At 45.6% G+C, this 15455-nt stretch overlaps 2 protein-coding genes across 6 annotated transcripts in view; both read left to right on the forward strand.

Moving 5' to 3' along the window:
* LOC128409351 (zinc finger protein 883-like) overlaps nt 1–15455 on the forward strand; it is a 61932-nt gene that overhangs the window by 1526 nt on the left and 44951 nt on the right. The gene's annotated exons all lie outside the window — the stretch shown is intronic.
* Nucleotides 1717–15455, forward strand: part of LOC128409343 (zinc finger protein 501-like) — a 47927-nt gene continuing 34188 nt past the window's right edge. For 2 of the 5 annotated variants that reach the window (XM_053379705.1, XM_053379703.1), the window contains exons 1-4: nt 12181–12611; nt 12812–12893; nt 13138–13217; nt 13501–13627. In XM_053379705.1, the coding sequence (XP_053235680.1) occupies nt 12201–12611; nt 12812–12893; nt 13138–13217; nt 13501–13627 (700 nt within the window). In that variant the 5' untranslated portion in view covers nt 12181–12200. Of the gene's footprint in view, nt 1962–2238; nt 2322–2637; nt 2765–3700; nt 6085–12180; nt 12612–12811; nt 12894–13137; nt 13218–13500; nt 13628–15455 lie in introns of those variants that run through there. The other 3 variants (XM_053379702.1, XM_053379709.1, XM_053379707.1) reach the window with 3 other exon arrangements.

Genomic DNA, 15455 nt, shown 5'->3' on the forward strand with positions numbered 1-15455 from the left:
CTTCTCACAGCGAGGGAACTGCCAGAAAGCCCTTGGCGCTGGACCTCAGTGTCTGGGCAGAACGATGGGGGTGGAGATGCTCCTTCAGGTATACAGGACCAAGGCCGTTTAGGGCTTTAAAGGTCAGCACCAACACTTTGAATGTGCTCAGAAATGTACTGGGAACCAATGCAGATCTCTCAGGACTGGTGTTATATGGTCTTGGCTGCCACTCCCAGTCACCAGTCTAGCTGCCACATTCTGGATTAATTGCAGTTTCCGAGTCACCTTCAAAGGTAGCCCCACGTAGAGCGCATTGCAGTAGTCCAAGTGGGAGATAACTAGAACATGCACCACTCTGGTGAGACAGTCTGTGGGCAGGTAGTGTCTGAGCCTTCATACCAGATGGAGCTGATAAACAGCTGGCCTGGACACAGAGTTGACCTGCATCTCCATGGACAGCTGTGAGACCAAAATGACTCCCAGGCTGCGCACCTGGTTCTTCAGGGGCACAGTTACCCCATTCAGGACAAGGGAGTCCCCCACACCCACTCGTCCACTGTCCCCCCAAAACAGAACTTCTGTCTTGTCAGGATTCAACCTCAATCCGTTAGCCGCCATCCCTCCTCCAACTGCCTCCAGACACTCACACAGGACCTTCACGGTCCAGAAGGAAGTTATGGTCGATGGTATCAAAAGCCGCTGAGACCCAGCTAGGAGAATAATTGCACTACTGATGCAGAAACATTTTTAATGTTTGATGGCATACTGTGTTTGATGTTCATCTTATTGGAAGCCGCTCAGAGTAGCTGAGATAACCCAGTCAGATGGGCGGCATAATAGTAGTAGTAGTAGTAATTATGTATTACTATGCTTAAATTTTTATTTAGACCAGCCAGACTGAGCCAAATTCTGATGATTTGTGTGTGTGTGTTTTCTGCAGATAATAACTTCTGCTTATACTTAAATTTAGACCAGCCAGATTAAGACAAATTCTGATGGTGTGTTATTGTTTTTCTGGAGTCTTTATTTTTCTCTCATGGAGCTGTAATAAGTTTTAAAACAGCTTAAAACAACGTACAACCACATATCTTCAGAGCCTGGGCTTTAGTGCAGTGCAGCCTTGATTGCTAGCAAAAACCATCCACGTTTGTCTGGGGACATTTTTCTGATCCTGACACAGTGCCAATTTTATAACAGAACAATGCATTTGCTTTGTAGGGTTTGCCAGCCCCTCTAATTCAGACACAGCTTTGCAGAAGAAAAAAGGGACTCCTTCTGATCTCTTGGAAGCTTCCTGAGAGCACAGATGGATGGGCAAGACTCGGCTGGACCTAAAGCAGGAATAGGCCCTGCCACTGAAGATGGGAGCACTGAGGGATTCTGGGAAAACGCTATGCGGAAGATCCTGTGTGAGGAGGACACCCTCCGCTCAGATGTGCAGAGCCAGCAGCCCAAGCAATTCTGCTGCCAGGAGGCTGAAGGACCCCGAGAGGTTTGCAGCCAACTCTACCACCTTGTCTGTCAGTGGCTGAAGCCAGAAAGGAACACGAAAGCTGAGATGCTGGACATGGTGATCTTGCAGCAGTTCCTGGCTGTCCTTCCCCCAGAGATGGAGAGCTGGGTGAGGGAATGTGGAGCGGAGACCAGTTCCCAGGCAGTGGCTCTCACTGAAGGTTTCCTCCTGAGTCAGGCAGAGCATCAGGTGAGAGAGACTTTCCTCTGGAAACTCCCAAGGGGCTCCAAACCAGTGCGAGAGTATCCCAAAACGTGATACTAATGTCCCAACCCTTTATGGATAGGATCCAGGGAATGAGATCTGCTACCCCTAAAGTGTTTGCCTCTGCCATTGCTTTTCTAATCCCCCTTCCCATTCTGTTTTGAATCTTTGTTGCTCTTTCAGGTTCAGGATCTGTTGACAGAAATGGGTCCTGATTCCTCTGAGGCAGAGAGAACTCTGGACACCAGAGAGAGACCACTAGGTAAGGAGCGAGTTATTTCTCTCCTTGGTCACATCCTGGGGATTTGGAAATTAATCTGTCAGTTCTTTCCGTCTTTTGTGGGGAGGCAGTTGGGGCCAAGAGCCCAAAGGAGGTGGGATATATTTTTACATAACTAAAAGACAAAAGGTGTACGGATGTCAAAAGGCACTCAATAGGGTAGACTTCTTCAAAGGTACACCTGTAATTAGAGTTGCACTCCTGAACATCGGAAAAAAGCAGGCATTCATGGCTTCCCACTTCTTTTTGTCTCTGGCAGGTGACAGGATGATGCCCACAAGACTTCCTCATCTGTCTTTTCATGAGGCTAAAGGGGAAGCAGCAGCTATGGAAGCAGATCAGGTAGGGGGGAGGAGACTTATAGGGAGAGAGGCTGAGGGGTGGGGCTGGCAGGGTGACTCCCTCTACCTCCTGGCTCCTGTCAACGGTGCCCTGAAGAAAAGGAGGAAATGCCATTCGAGACGGTTTATGTGCTGGGAATATGGAACATCCACCTCATCCTTATCACTTTCTCAATGTCGCCAGTATTATTTAGCAGCAGTTGCTGTTTTGTTTTCTATATTTACAATTGAAGACTAAATAGGTTTCTAAGCAGTTGACAAACAATAAAAATGGGCCAGGATTTATCTAACTAACCCCATCACCCTTATTTGTTTAGGATTTGGTATGCTTTGAGGATGTCGCTGTTCATTTCACGGACAAGGAGTTGGCGTTGCTGGATCCTAACCAGAGAGCTCTGCATGAGGAGGTCATGGAGGAGAATCGTGGGCTCCTGGATTCTCTGGGTAAGGCTCTCTGAGGATCATCATATCTGTTTTGAAATTCCATATTTCTCTCCTTACGATGAATCTCCAAGGTTTGGATGGAACTCAATAGCGCTACCTACACCACCTGGAAATCTAACGCTCCCAGAAATCACTTGGAATGGAGGGCGATTGGCGGTGTTGTCTGTGAATATCCGTCAGAGTGGGTAGGGAGGTTGAAGTAGCTTCTGTCAGATTTGTGTTTTTGCTTCTGTTGCTTTTGGTTGACTAAAGAGATAACTGACAATGGATACAGAGCAGATTCCATGATTGGGTCAAACATAATGAATTGAATCTCAGGTTCCCATAAATTATCAGCTAATACCAGCCAACAAAGGCAGTCAACTCCGCAGTAAGAATTCCCATCTAATTCCCTTTAGTTCTTCCGCTTTCACAACCGTTCATTGTTGTTGTTGTTGAGTCGCTTAGTCGTGTCCAACTCTTCTTGACCCCATGGACCAGAGCACACCAGACACTTCTGTCTTCTACTGCCTCCCACAGTTTGGTCAAACTCATGCTGGTAGCTTCACGAACACGATCCAACCATCTCGTCCTATGTCGTCCCCTTCTCCTTGTGCCCTCCATCTTTCCCAACATCAGGCTCCGTTCATTAGCAATGTTCAATAATGAAAAGTTATGAACGGTTGTTCTTCCTGAGGCTCTAATTAGTTTCGCTTTGTCTATATATATATAAGTGTTACAATACCACTTAAAATCTATATAATAACATATAGAAGTGAAACTGATTTTATTTGATCTGTTATACTGTATTTTTCCAAAATTCTTTACCTCTTTCAAAAATTATTCTCCCATACTTTTCTCTTTTTATTCGTTGCTCTTATCATATTATATTTTTTTGAATGTAAAACATTTAAATAAAATGTTAATGTTTAAAAATAATTGTTTTTTACATTCCAGGGGGTGAAGAATTGGAAATTAGTAACAAGGGGGACCAGGACAGAATCCACACAGTGAAGAAGCCATATAAATACTTGGAGAGTAAAGAGAACTTTAGTCAGAGTTCCCAGTCCACTTCTCATCAAAGAAATCCCATTGGAAATAAACCCTATCAGTGCTTGGAATGTGGAAAGAGCTTCAATCAGAGTACCCATCTCACTTCTCATCAAAGAATTCATACTGGGGAGAAACCCTACCAGTGCAAGGAATGTGGAAAAAGCTTCAGATGGAAGATCAGTTTCATTTCTCATCAGAGAATTCATACAGGGGAGAATCCATATCAGTGCTTGGAATGTGGAAAAAGCTTCAGTCAGAGCACCCATCTCACTTCCCATAAAAGAATTCATACTGGGGAGAAACCCTACCAGTGCAAGGAATGTGGAAAGAGCTTCAGATGGAAGGTCAGCTTCATTTCTCATCAGAGAATTCATACAGGGGAGAATCCATATCAGTGCTTGGAATGTGGAAAAAGCTTCAGTCAGAGCACACATCTCACTTCCCATCAGAGAACTCATACTGGGGAGAAACCTTATCAGTGCCAAGAATGTGGAAAGAGCTTCAGTCAGAGCGCCTCTCTCACTTCCCATCAGAGAACTCATACTGGAGAGAAACCCTATCAGTGCTTAGAATGTGGAAAGAGCTTCACCTGGAAGAACAATCTCACTTCCCACCAAAGAATTCATACAGGGGAGAAACCCTATCAGTGCTTCGAATGTGGAAAGAGCTTCAGCCACAGCCACAGTCTCACTTCCCATCAAAGAATTCATACAGGTGAGAAACCCTATCAATGCTTAGAATGTGGAAAGAGCTTCAGTAAGAATGCCCATCTCACTTCCCATCAAAGAAGTCATACAGGGGAGAAACCTTATCAGTGCTTTGAATGTGGAAAGAGCTTTAGTCACAAAAACAGTCTGACATCCCATCGAAGAAGTCATACAGGGGAAAAACCCTATAAGTGCTTTGAATGTGGAAAAACTTTCAGAAAGAGCTCAGATCTCACTTCCCATCAAATAATTCATACTGGGGAGAAACCCTATCAGTGCTTGGAATGTGGAAAGAGCTTCACTCAGAAGTGTGGTCTCATTTTTCATAAAAGAATTCATACAGGGGAGACACCCTATCAGTGCTTGGAATGTGGAAAGAGCTTCAGTCACAACGGTTCTCTCACTTCCCATCAAAGAATTCATACAGGGGAGAAGCCTTATCAGTGCTTGGAATGTGGAAAGAGATTCAGCCAGAGTAGCCATCTGACATCCCATCAAAGATTTCATACAGGGGAGAAACCCTATCAATGCTTGGAATGTGGAAAGAGCTTCCGTCACAGCTACAATGTCACTTCTCATCGAAGAATTCATACAGGGGAAAAACCATATCAATGTTTGGAATGTGGAAAGAGCTTCACTCAGAAGAGTAGTCTCACTTCTCATCAAAGAATACATAAAGGCGAAAAACCATATCAGTGCTTGGAATGTGGATATAACTTCAGTAGTAGCAGCAATCTTACTTCCCATCAAAGAATTCATACAGGAGAGAAACCCTATCAGTGCCAGGAATGTGGAAGGAGCTTCAGTCACAATTCCTCTCTCACTTCCCATCAGAGAATTCATACTGGAGAGAAACCCTTTCAGTGCTTCGAATGTGGAAAGTGCTTCAGCCACAGCTACAAACTCACTTCCCATCAAATAATTCATACAGGGGAGAAACCATTTAAATGTCAAGAGTGCGGAAAGAGATTCACACAGAGCACAGGTCTCACATCTCATCAAAAGATTCATATGGTGCAGAAACCATATCATTGCTTGGAATGTAGAAAGTGGTTCAGTCGGAAGGATAGTCTCATTTCCCATCAAAGAATTCATACAGGGGAGAAACCCTATCATTGCTTGGAATGTGGAAAGAGCTTCCGTCACAACTCCACTCTCTCTTCCCATCAAAGAACTCACCTTGGGGAGAAACCATAGCAATTGCTAGGTTGTGATTGTATTTTAGTAGACTATAATTTGCATCGCAACAGTGTTCTTGTGCTTCTTCCACCCAGCAGATAAGTCAGCCTTGCCTCTCAAATCCATGGAGTGCAAACCTGGTGTCCCATATTATTCATACTGTGTATCCAGATCTGCAAGGTGGAAGTCAATGGCCAAGGTGTTGAATTCAGACTTTTCTTTGTGGGAAGTTTAGGTCTAAGAATCTTGCTACTCTTCTCCTTGATCCTTCAAAGTCCTTAGCGCATGCCAGGAGCAAAGAATTGCATCCATGAGGGAGAAAGAGTTCTCTGTGTATTACATGTTGTGAACAGCAGTAAGCAGTTTGTTTACTTCAGCCAAATCCAGTTCTCATCTGCACACATAGATTGAACAGAGATTCAGAGCAGTTTGATTCACCCCAGTGGCAACGTCTGAGACCTTTTCCCATTCCTGTTGAGTGAGCACCAGATCTTGACCGGGGGATATTTTTGTCATTGTGTGGCATAAATTCCTTGAACTGGCCACCCTGTTTCCCTTCCTCCTTAGTGTTAGTGGAGTGTCAGTCCGTCACAACAGATGAAGTATTTTTAGGGTTACTTCTTCATTGAAATTTCTCTCTGCCTGTTGAGGTCAGGCAGCAACCTTGACTGTACTCTTTTGCTCCTTGCGTAAAATATTTTGTTATACAAATCTTTCCAGACATAGAGGTATCGATTTGTTTTAATAGTATACATTTAATATTAATGTTTTTACTGTTTTCTTCAATTTTTTATTTATTTTTCTCTTATATCTCGCCAACAAAACATACTATGTTAACGTCATAGACAAATACTAATACTACTACTACTAATAATAATAATGGCACATCTATATTATTCTAAATTATTTAAATCCTATACAGTTTATCTTTATTTGGTGACAGCAGTCACGAAATTAAAAGACGCCTGCTTCTTGGGAGAAAAGCAATGACAAACCTAGACAGCGTCTTAAAAAGTAGAGACATCACCTTGCCAACAAAGGTCCGTATAGCTATGGTTTTCCCAGTAGTGATGTATGGAAGTGAGAGCTGGACCATCAAGAAGGCTGATCGCTGAAGAATTGATGCTTTTGAATTATGGTGCTGGAGGAGACTCTTGAGAGTCCCATGGACTGCAAGAAGATCAAACGTATCCATTCTGAAGGAAATCAGCCCTGAGTGCACGCTGGAAGGACAGATCGTGAAGCTGAGGCTCCAATACTTTGGCTACCTCATGAGAAGAGAAGACTCCCTGGAAAAGACCCTGATGTTGGGAAAGATGGAGGGCACAAGGAGAAGAGGACGACAGAGGATGAGATGGTTGGATGGTGTTCTTGAAGCTACCAGCATGAGTTTGATCAAACTGCGGGAGGCGTGCTCTGGTCCATGGGGTCACGAAGAGTCGGACACGACTAAACAACAACAAAACAGTTTATCTTTACTTTTACTTCCCTTCCACTCTTTCCATGGTTTCCTGTCTGCACCTGTTATGATTCTTGGTGTAATATGTTTCTATATAATCTGTATATGAGATCCAGTCACCTTTAAGTCTTTTATCATATTTCTTTCTTAACCTGTTTGTCATATTGGCTACTTTGATATATATCTAGTATTTTGAGATGCCATTCTTCTTTTGATGGGACATTTTTGTGTAATTAGAATTCGAGTGAATATCATCACGTACATCCATAAATTAATTTTTATTTTACTTTATAGATTTTTGTCATTCCCAGAAGAAAAGCTTGTGGATTATTGGGTACTGTTTCTAAAAAAACCTTTTCCTAAGCTCATTGTACACCATCTCCCAAATTTTTTTGTTACCCTACAACATGAACACCATAAGTGGAAACCCAGCCAGATGGGAGGGATGTAAATTAAAAAATTATTATTTATTATCACTATATTCATTTTTATTGCCGAGATTCTCCCCATCAATGATAGTTTCATTGTTTTCAATATTTCTAAATCTTTTAATTCCCCCCCCCAATATTCACATAATCCTAAACCTAGGTGAGCACATAATGTTCACCTAAAAGCTGCCAGACCCAATCTTTACATCTTCACGCTACAAAAGTAGAGGTCAGACTAAGCATCTCTCTGGTCAGCCCAGAAGCAACGCATGTGTAGAACATTCTTCGGAGTGACCTTACACCTATTGTAAATAACCCATCTTCTGGAAATTTCACATAGTGTTGTTTCTCTGAATAAATGAATCTAATCCAGCATATTAAACAGGGCAGGTGGCAACCTTGCATGATGTGACTGTTGATGCTTAGCTGGGGTGGGGGACAGATGGGGTCCTGCCACAATAGTGGGGGGGTCTCCTTTGGCATGAAAGAGCAGGGGGTGCCTGTCCCCCCAGAGTTCCCTTCCCCACCTGACCTTCCTTGATGGCCCCCTGCCCCCCACACAACACATCCTGTACCAGATGAAGCAGGATTGCCACTTCTCCCAACGGCATGCAGTGGGTTCACTACCTGTACAGGTACTTCTTTGACTGGCAGGAGCTCTTCCATTTCGGCATCGGCCAAGGGAAGTATATGGCCATGTTCCCAGAGGAGGAGCCCCACATCCAAAAGTGGGACAAGGGCTACCTGCAGGGCTTCAGGTCCATGGTGGATGGCTTCTGCTGGGGCCACTACAGGATCCTTGGGCCCTTCCACCAGTTTTCTCTCTCCCACACAGACAGACACACGTGCAACGCCTGAGGCAGAGGAGCCTTTTCATTTCTCCTCAGTGATAGCGGAGGAGGGAAAAGGGTGGCACTATAAAGGACTATTTTGAAATCCATTTGAATAAATGGATTTAAATGCTGGATGGAATGCAGGCAAAGCGGTGGTGAAAGGGTCTTTTTTAATAAAGCAAAATGCCTTTCTTAAGAAGCAAAAGCTCCAAAAGCAAGAGATATGAACAGAAATCAGGGCGAATGAAAAGAAATCCCCCGATAAACGAGGGAGCCCAGGGAAACTGCCGCCTGGTCTGCCAGGAATCGGCCTCCTTGGCGCCTAAAACTGAGGCGAGGCTCAGATTTCGAAAGGCAGGAAGGCGGGAAAAGCCGTTTCCCTCAGAGCAGACGCCGCCGCTGCCCCGCCTCCCCCTTTCCCCGCTTCGTGCTCTGAGGCGTCCACAAGAGAAGGCCCTGGGTCGCCCGCAGGGAGCATGCGCAGGTCCGTCAGCGTCTCCTCTGCCCTCTGTGCGCTGGGCTCGCCAAGGGTTAACAGGAGCCGAGCTGGAATCCTAGAGAGGCCAGGAAGTGGGGGCGGGGGTCCCAGGTCCTCCAGAGCGGAAGCCCCTCCTCCTTCGTCCTCTGCCTAGGCTGCCTCGATGGCCCCTCCTGAGATCCAGTGAGTCTCCTCTCTCTTTCCCCTTGGGGCGCCTGGGGGAGAAGGGGGGTCCCAGGGCTGCAGGGGGAGAATACTCAAGGGAGGGATGGAGACCCCCAAGGCAGGGAGCATTCCGCCCCCCTTCCTTTGCCCCTTTGGGGAGGGAGAAAGTGGCATGCCATTGAAACCCCCCCTTCGGAAGGAAGAGCCCCCACCAGGCCGTCCTTTGCTTCTGTCACAGCCTTTACCCCTAGAAGCTGCTCCTCTGCCTGCCAAGGGGGTCCCACCCTCCCCAGAAGAAAGCCCCTCTCTGTGGGCTCCTGCTCTCCATAGAGGGGAGAGCTGGTGCCTTCCGTTCGGCAAGGGTTAAAAGGAACTAAGCTGGATTCGTAGAGAAGGGAGGACAGAAGGGGGGGGAAGGTCCCCCAGAGCTAAAGCCCCACCCCCTGTCCTTGAAAGGGGAGGGTGTTACTTGGTCATGAGTATGTGCCCAAGTTGGGTGAAGATTTCTTCATCGCAGGGGACTGGACTATATGGTCCTCAGGGTCCCTTCCCATTCGACGGTTCTTTGATTGTAAATCCCTTCCCATCATTTGTATATCACAGAATATCGTAATATAGTGGACTCTTGGGCTACGTTTCCTTCTTTTGGGTTGCGAACATGGCAACTCCGGAAGTGTATTCTCCCGGGTTTTGCTGCATGCGCAAATGCTTTATGTACATGCACAGAAGCAGTGCCTCTACTTGCAGAGTTTTTGGGATATGTACGGACCCCTGGAACAAATTACATTCGTATCCAGAGGGTCCTCTGTAAATGTGCAGGGATATATGTGACATGTTTTGTTATTAGTGGTCATTGTATTGAGTTCTGGGTTTGTGAATTAGCTTAAACAGAAGAAGGGGAAACAGGATAGAGAATAATTAACAGATTAGCGGTTCACATCGTATAGCCAAATGCCTAGTCAAGAGGCCTTGTGGTTGTGCTTAGATTAAGTGTAAGTAAGAGTCATTTTTCCTCTTCTGCTACCAATGAAGCAGCGTAAAGTCTTGGTCTATTGATGATTTTGGGGGTGGGGTGGGGGTTCAAAGCGAGGAGAATAATTGCTCTATTGAAGAAAAGTTTTTATTGAAACTTTTATTGAAAAGTTTCTATTGAAGAAAAGAAAAGAGAGCCAGTGTGGTGTAGTGTTTAAGAATGGTAGTCTTGTAATCTGGGGAACCGGGTTCGCGTCTCCGCTCCTCCACATGCAGCTGCTGAGTGACCTTGGGCTAGTCACACTTCTCTGAAGTCTCTCGGCCCCACTCACCTCACAGAGTGTTTGTTGTGGGGGAGGAAGGGAAAGGAGAATGTTAGCCGCTTTGAGACCTCTTAAAGGGAGTGAAAGGCGGGATATCAAATCCAAAGTCTTCTTCTTCTTCTTCCAAACTCCTCCTCCTCTTCTTTTAATCTTTGATGCCTTACTGTGTTTGATGTTCATCTTATCGGAAGCTGCTCAGAGTAGCTGGGGCAACCCAGTCAGATGGGCAGCATAACAGAAGTAGTAGTGTCGCAGGAAACCCCCCCCCCCATCATTCAGTTTGTACAAACTTCACACACACTCACACTCGCACACTACATACGCTACACTTCTGTTATAAATTCATAGAAAATCAACCATACATCGGATTTGCACTGTTCCACTTTTATTTTACTCCATGAAGGAAGGACTACAAAATGGGGAAGGTTTGATACAGGGCAGCCACAATCCCTTCAGCATACCAGCACATACACAGGAGCCCTGCCCAGTTGCTATACCAACCCTGATGGTCCTAGACAGAAGATCATCAAGATCACAAAGAACTTTCATATGGGAGTGGATTCAGCATGGACTGGAACAAAGGACAATGATCAGATCTTCCCTCAGGGGGCAGGAAACTGCGACTACCTTTTGTTTTCTGAAAATGACTCATGGGGAGGAGGAGAAGGGAACCAGCCAGGTGACAGGACACTCAGGTTACCACCACAACTCCTCCCTCAACCCCTCCTTTCTGTGATGTATGTATGATGTTTCTGGGGGTGGTCTTGATCTACAGGATGGGATTTTCAAAAGTCTTTATAAGGTCTTGCACACCATTTTTCTGGGTCCTTCCTCTCTCCTGCAAGTGAGGGGAGCACCCTGTTGCAACAGATCAATAAAGGCCAAGCCTACAGGCTGCTGTTTTGCTCCAAGTTATCCTGGTTGGTGTCTTTGTTTTCGTCCAAGGGAGCCCTCAGATTTTTCCATTAACAGTTGTAGTAGTAGTAATAATAGTAATAGTAATAATTATGTATTATTATTACAGTTGTACCTTGGGTTAAGAACTTAATTCGTTCCGGAGGTCAGTACTTAACCTGAAACTGTTCTTAACCTGAAGCACCACCTTTAGCTAATGGGGCCTCCTGCTGCTGCCACGCCACCGGAGCCCAATTTCTGATCTCATCCTGAAGCAAAGTTCTTAACCCGAAGTACTATTTCTGGGTTAGCGGAGTCTGTAACCTGAAGTGTATGTAACCCAAGGTACCACTGTAATTTGTTCCAGAGGTCCATTCTTAACCTGAAACTGTTCGTAACCTGAGGCATGCTTTTGCTACCGGCACACGATTTCCGTTCTCATCTTGGGGCAGAGTTCTCAACTCAAGGTAATTCTTCCAGGTTAGCGGAGTTTGTAACCTGAATCGTTTGTAACCTGACGTGTTTGTAAGTCGAGGTTCCATAGTACTATGCTGAAATTTAAATTTAGACCAGCCAGACTGAGCCAAATTCTGATGGTGTGTGTGTCCCCCCCCAAGAGATAGTAACTTCTGCTTATATTTAAATTTAGACCAGCCAGATTAAGACAAATTCTGATGGTGTGTCTCCCGTCCCCCCTGGAGTCCTTATTTTTCTCTTGTGGAGTTTAAAAACAGCTTAAAACAATGTACAACCACAATATGTTCAGAGTCTGGGCTTTAGTGTAGTGTAGCCTTGATTGCTAGCTAAAGTCACCCACATATGTCTGGGGACATTTTTCTGATCCTGACACAGTGCCAATTTTATAACAGAACAATGCATTTGCTTTGTAGGGTTTGCCAGCACCTCTAATTCAGACACAGCTTTGCAGGAAAAAAAGGGACTCTTGGAAGTTTCCTGAGATCACAAATGGATGAGCAAGACTTGGCTGGACCTAAAGCAGGAAGAGGCCAGGCCATTGAAGATGGGAGCAGTGGGAGAATCTGGGAAAACTCTATGCGGAAGATCCTGGGTGAGGAGGACGCCCTCCACTCAGATGTTCAGAGTCAGCAGTTCAAGCAATTCTACCAGGAGGCCAAAGGACCCCGAGAGGTTTGCAGCCAACTCTACCACCTTGTCTGTCAGTGGCTGAAGCCAGAAAAGAACACAAAAGCTGAGATTCTGGACCTGGTGATCTTGGAGCAGTTCCTGGCTGTCCTTCTGCCAGAGATGGAGAGCTGGGTGAGGGAATGTGGAGCGGAGACCAGTTCCCAGGCGGTGGCCCTGGCCGAAGGTTTCCTCCTGAGTCAAGCAGAGGAGAGGAAGCAGGCAGAGCAGCAGGTGAGAGAGACTTTCCTCTGGAAACTCCCAAGGGGATCCAAACCAGAGGGAGAGTATCCCAAAACGTGATACTAATGTCCCATCCCTTTATGGATCGGATCCAAGGAATGTGATCTGGTACCCCTAGAGTGTTTGCCTCTTCTGTTACTTTTCTAATCCTCCTCCCAATTATCTCTTTTGAATCTTTGTTGCTCTTTCAGGGAAAGGATCTGATGGCAGAAATGGGTCCTGATTCCTCAGAGGCAAGGAGGACTCCGATGGAAACCAGAGAGAGACCACTGGGTAAGGAGAGAGTTATTTCTATCTTTGGTCACATCCTGGGGATTCGTAAACTAATCTGTGGGTTCCTTTCCTCTTTTATGGGGATGTGGTTGGGCCCAAGAGCCCAAAAGAGAAGATATATTTTTGCACAACTAAAATATGAAGTTGTACGAATGTCTCAGTAGGGTAGACTTCTTCAAAAGTCCATCTGAAATTAGAGAGAAGCAGGCATTCATGGCTTCCCACTTCCCTTTGTCTCTGGCAGGTGACCGGATGATGCCAGCAAGACCTCATGCATCTTTTCATGGTGGAGAAGGGGAAGCAGCGGCTATAGAAGCAGATCAGGTAGGGGGCATGAGACTTGTAAGGAGAGAGGCCGAGGGCTGGGGCAACCAGAATGCTTAGAAGAAAAAAATGTGGAGTTCCACCCATTCACACAAAGATTAGGATCCATCATTAAAATAATAAAGTAATTTCAGCGAGATGTTAAACTAAGCATTCATGCCATGTGGAGCAGAACAATCCCATTAAATCAATGCAACAATTAACAGGCAGGGGGGAAAAGAGAGCAATGTTGTAGGTCATCTTTATCCTGTCTAAGAGGAGGACATTTCCCTTTTTCTTTTAGGGTGTGGTGCGCTTTGAGGATGTCGCTGTTCATTTCACGGACAAGGAGTGGGCGTTGCTGGATCCTGACCAGAGAGCTCTGCATGAGGAGGTCATGGAGGAGAATCATGGACTCCTGGATTCTCTGGGTAAGACTCTCTGAGGATCATCATATCTTTTTTGAAATTCCATATCTCTCTCCTTGTGATGAATCTGCAAGGTTTGGATGGAACTCAGTAGCACTACCTACACCACCTGGAAATCTAACGCCCCCAGAAATCACTTGGAATGGAGGGTGATTGGCAGTGTTGTCTGTGAATATCTGACAGAGTGGGTAGGGAGGTTGAAGTAGCTTCTGCCTGATTGTTTTTTGTATATTTCAGCTAATACCAGCCAACAAAGGCAGTGAACTCCATAGTAAGAATTCCCATGTAATTCCCTTCAGTTATTCTACCTACACCACCTGGAAATCTAACACCCCCAGAAATCACTTGGAATGGAGCGTGATTGGTGGTGTTGTCTGCGAATATCTGTCAGACAATGGAGACAGAGCAGGTTTCGTGATTGGGCCAAACAAAATTAATTGAATCTTAGGTTCCCATAAGTATGTCAGCTAATACCAGCCAACAAAGGCAGTTAACTCTGTAGTAAGAACTCCCATCTAATTCCCTTCATTTCTTCTTATTTCACAACCTTTCATTAGCGATGTTCAATAATCAACAATTGTGAACGGTCGTTCTTTCTGAGGCTCTAATTAGTTTCTCTCTATATATACAGTCATAACTTGGAACTCAAACTCCTTGATACGTGTATGTTTCGGTTCCCGAATAATAGAAAATTCGAAATGAGTGTTCCGGTTTTTGAACGATTTTTGGAAGTTGAACGGTCAGCGTGGCTTCCGATTGAGTACAGGACGCTAAGTCAATTGAAAGCAGCGCCTTGGTTTTCGATCGGTTCTGGGAGTGAAACAAAACCATTCAAGAACCAAGGAACAACTGGATATTAGTGTAACAATACCACTTAACATCTATATAACATAAAAGTGAAATTTATTTTTAATCACAATTTTTTTCCTCTTTTAAAAATCGTTCTTCCGCACTCTTTCTCTTTCTCTTGTATTATATCTTTATGAATGAAATATGTTTCAATAAGATATTAATATTTTAAAATGCAGTGGTACCTCGGTTTTCAAACAGCTTAGTTCTCAAACTACTTGGAACCTGAACACTTCAAACCCAGAAATGAGTGTTCCAGTTTTTGAACCTTTTTTGGAAGCCGAACGTGCTCCACTTTGAGTGCACACTTCTGTTTTGAGCAAGCAGCTTGCCCCCAGCAATGACTGCCGCCACTACCTTCCCTTCCCTCTTTCCTTGCTACAAAGTGGAGTTGGGCGGCTCCTCAGAATGTAAGTGACTCCTGAGTAGGGAGACTTGGAAGCTGGCGACTCTCCCCCAGCGGTGGGGGAACTATGCTGGGCAGGTTGACCTTCCCATCCCTTCGCCTTCCCTCCCTCCCCTCGTCCCAAGCCCAACCCCAAGCGAGATCCAGGCGAAGCAGTGTGGCTGCCACATTCCCGAGCAGGAGATCGGGGCGCTTGCACTGTGCGCAGGTTCCAGCCCACCTGACTCAGTATCTGGCAGCTAGGAGAGCATCAGCTGCCGCCTCCTCTCTGCGCTCTGGTGCTGCTGCCGCATTCCTGTTCCATCACGCCAGGGATGTGCAGGCAGTACTGCCCTGGCTGGCACATTGACATGCTGCCCAAAGTGGAGACAGAAGCCCTGGGACTCGCCCAGGTGAATGGGGAGCATGGGCAGATGCCGGAAAACATGCAGAGGGGAGAGCAAGCAAGCGAGAAAGCTGCTTTGGCGAGAGAGAACCTTTGCCTCCCTTTCCTTCCCCCACTTAAACTCCCCCCCCCATCCAGTTTTGCGGGAAAATAAATCCTGCGTCCAGTCAGGCTTCCCTGCGTGGCTCTGC

The sequence above is a fragment of the Podarcis raffonei genome, chromosome 2, assembly GCF_027172205.1.
Source record: "Podarcis raffonei isolate rPodRaf1 chromosome 2, rPodRaf1.pri, whole genome shotgun sequence".
Taxonomy (NCBI): domain Eukaryota; kingdom Metazoa; phylum Chordata; class Lepidosauria; order Squamata; family Lacertidae; genus Podarcis; species Podarcis raffonei.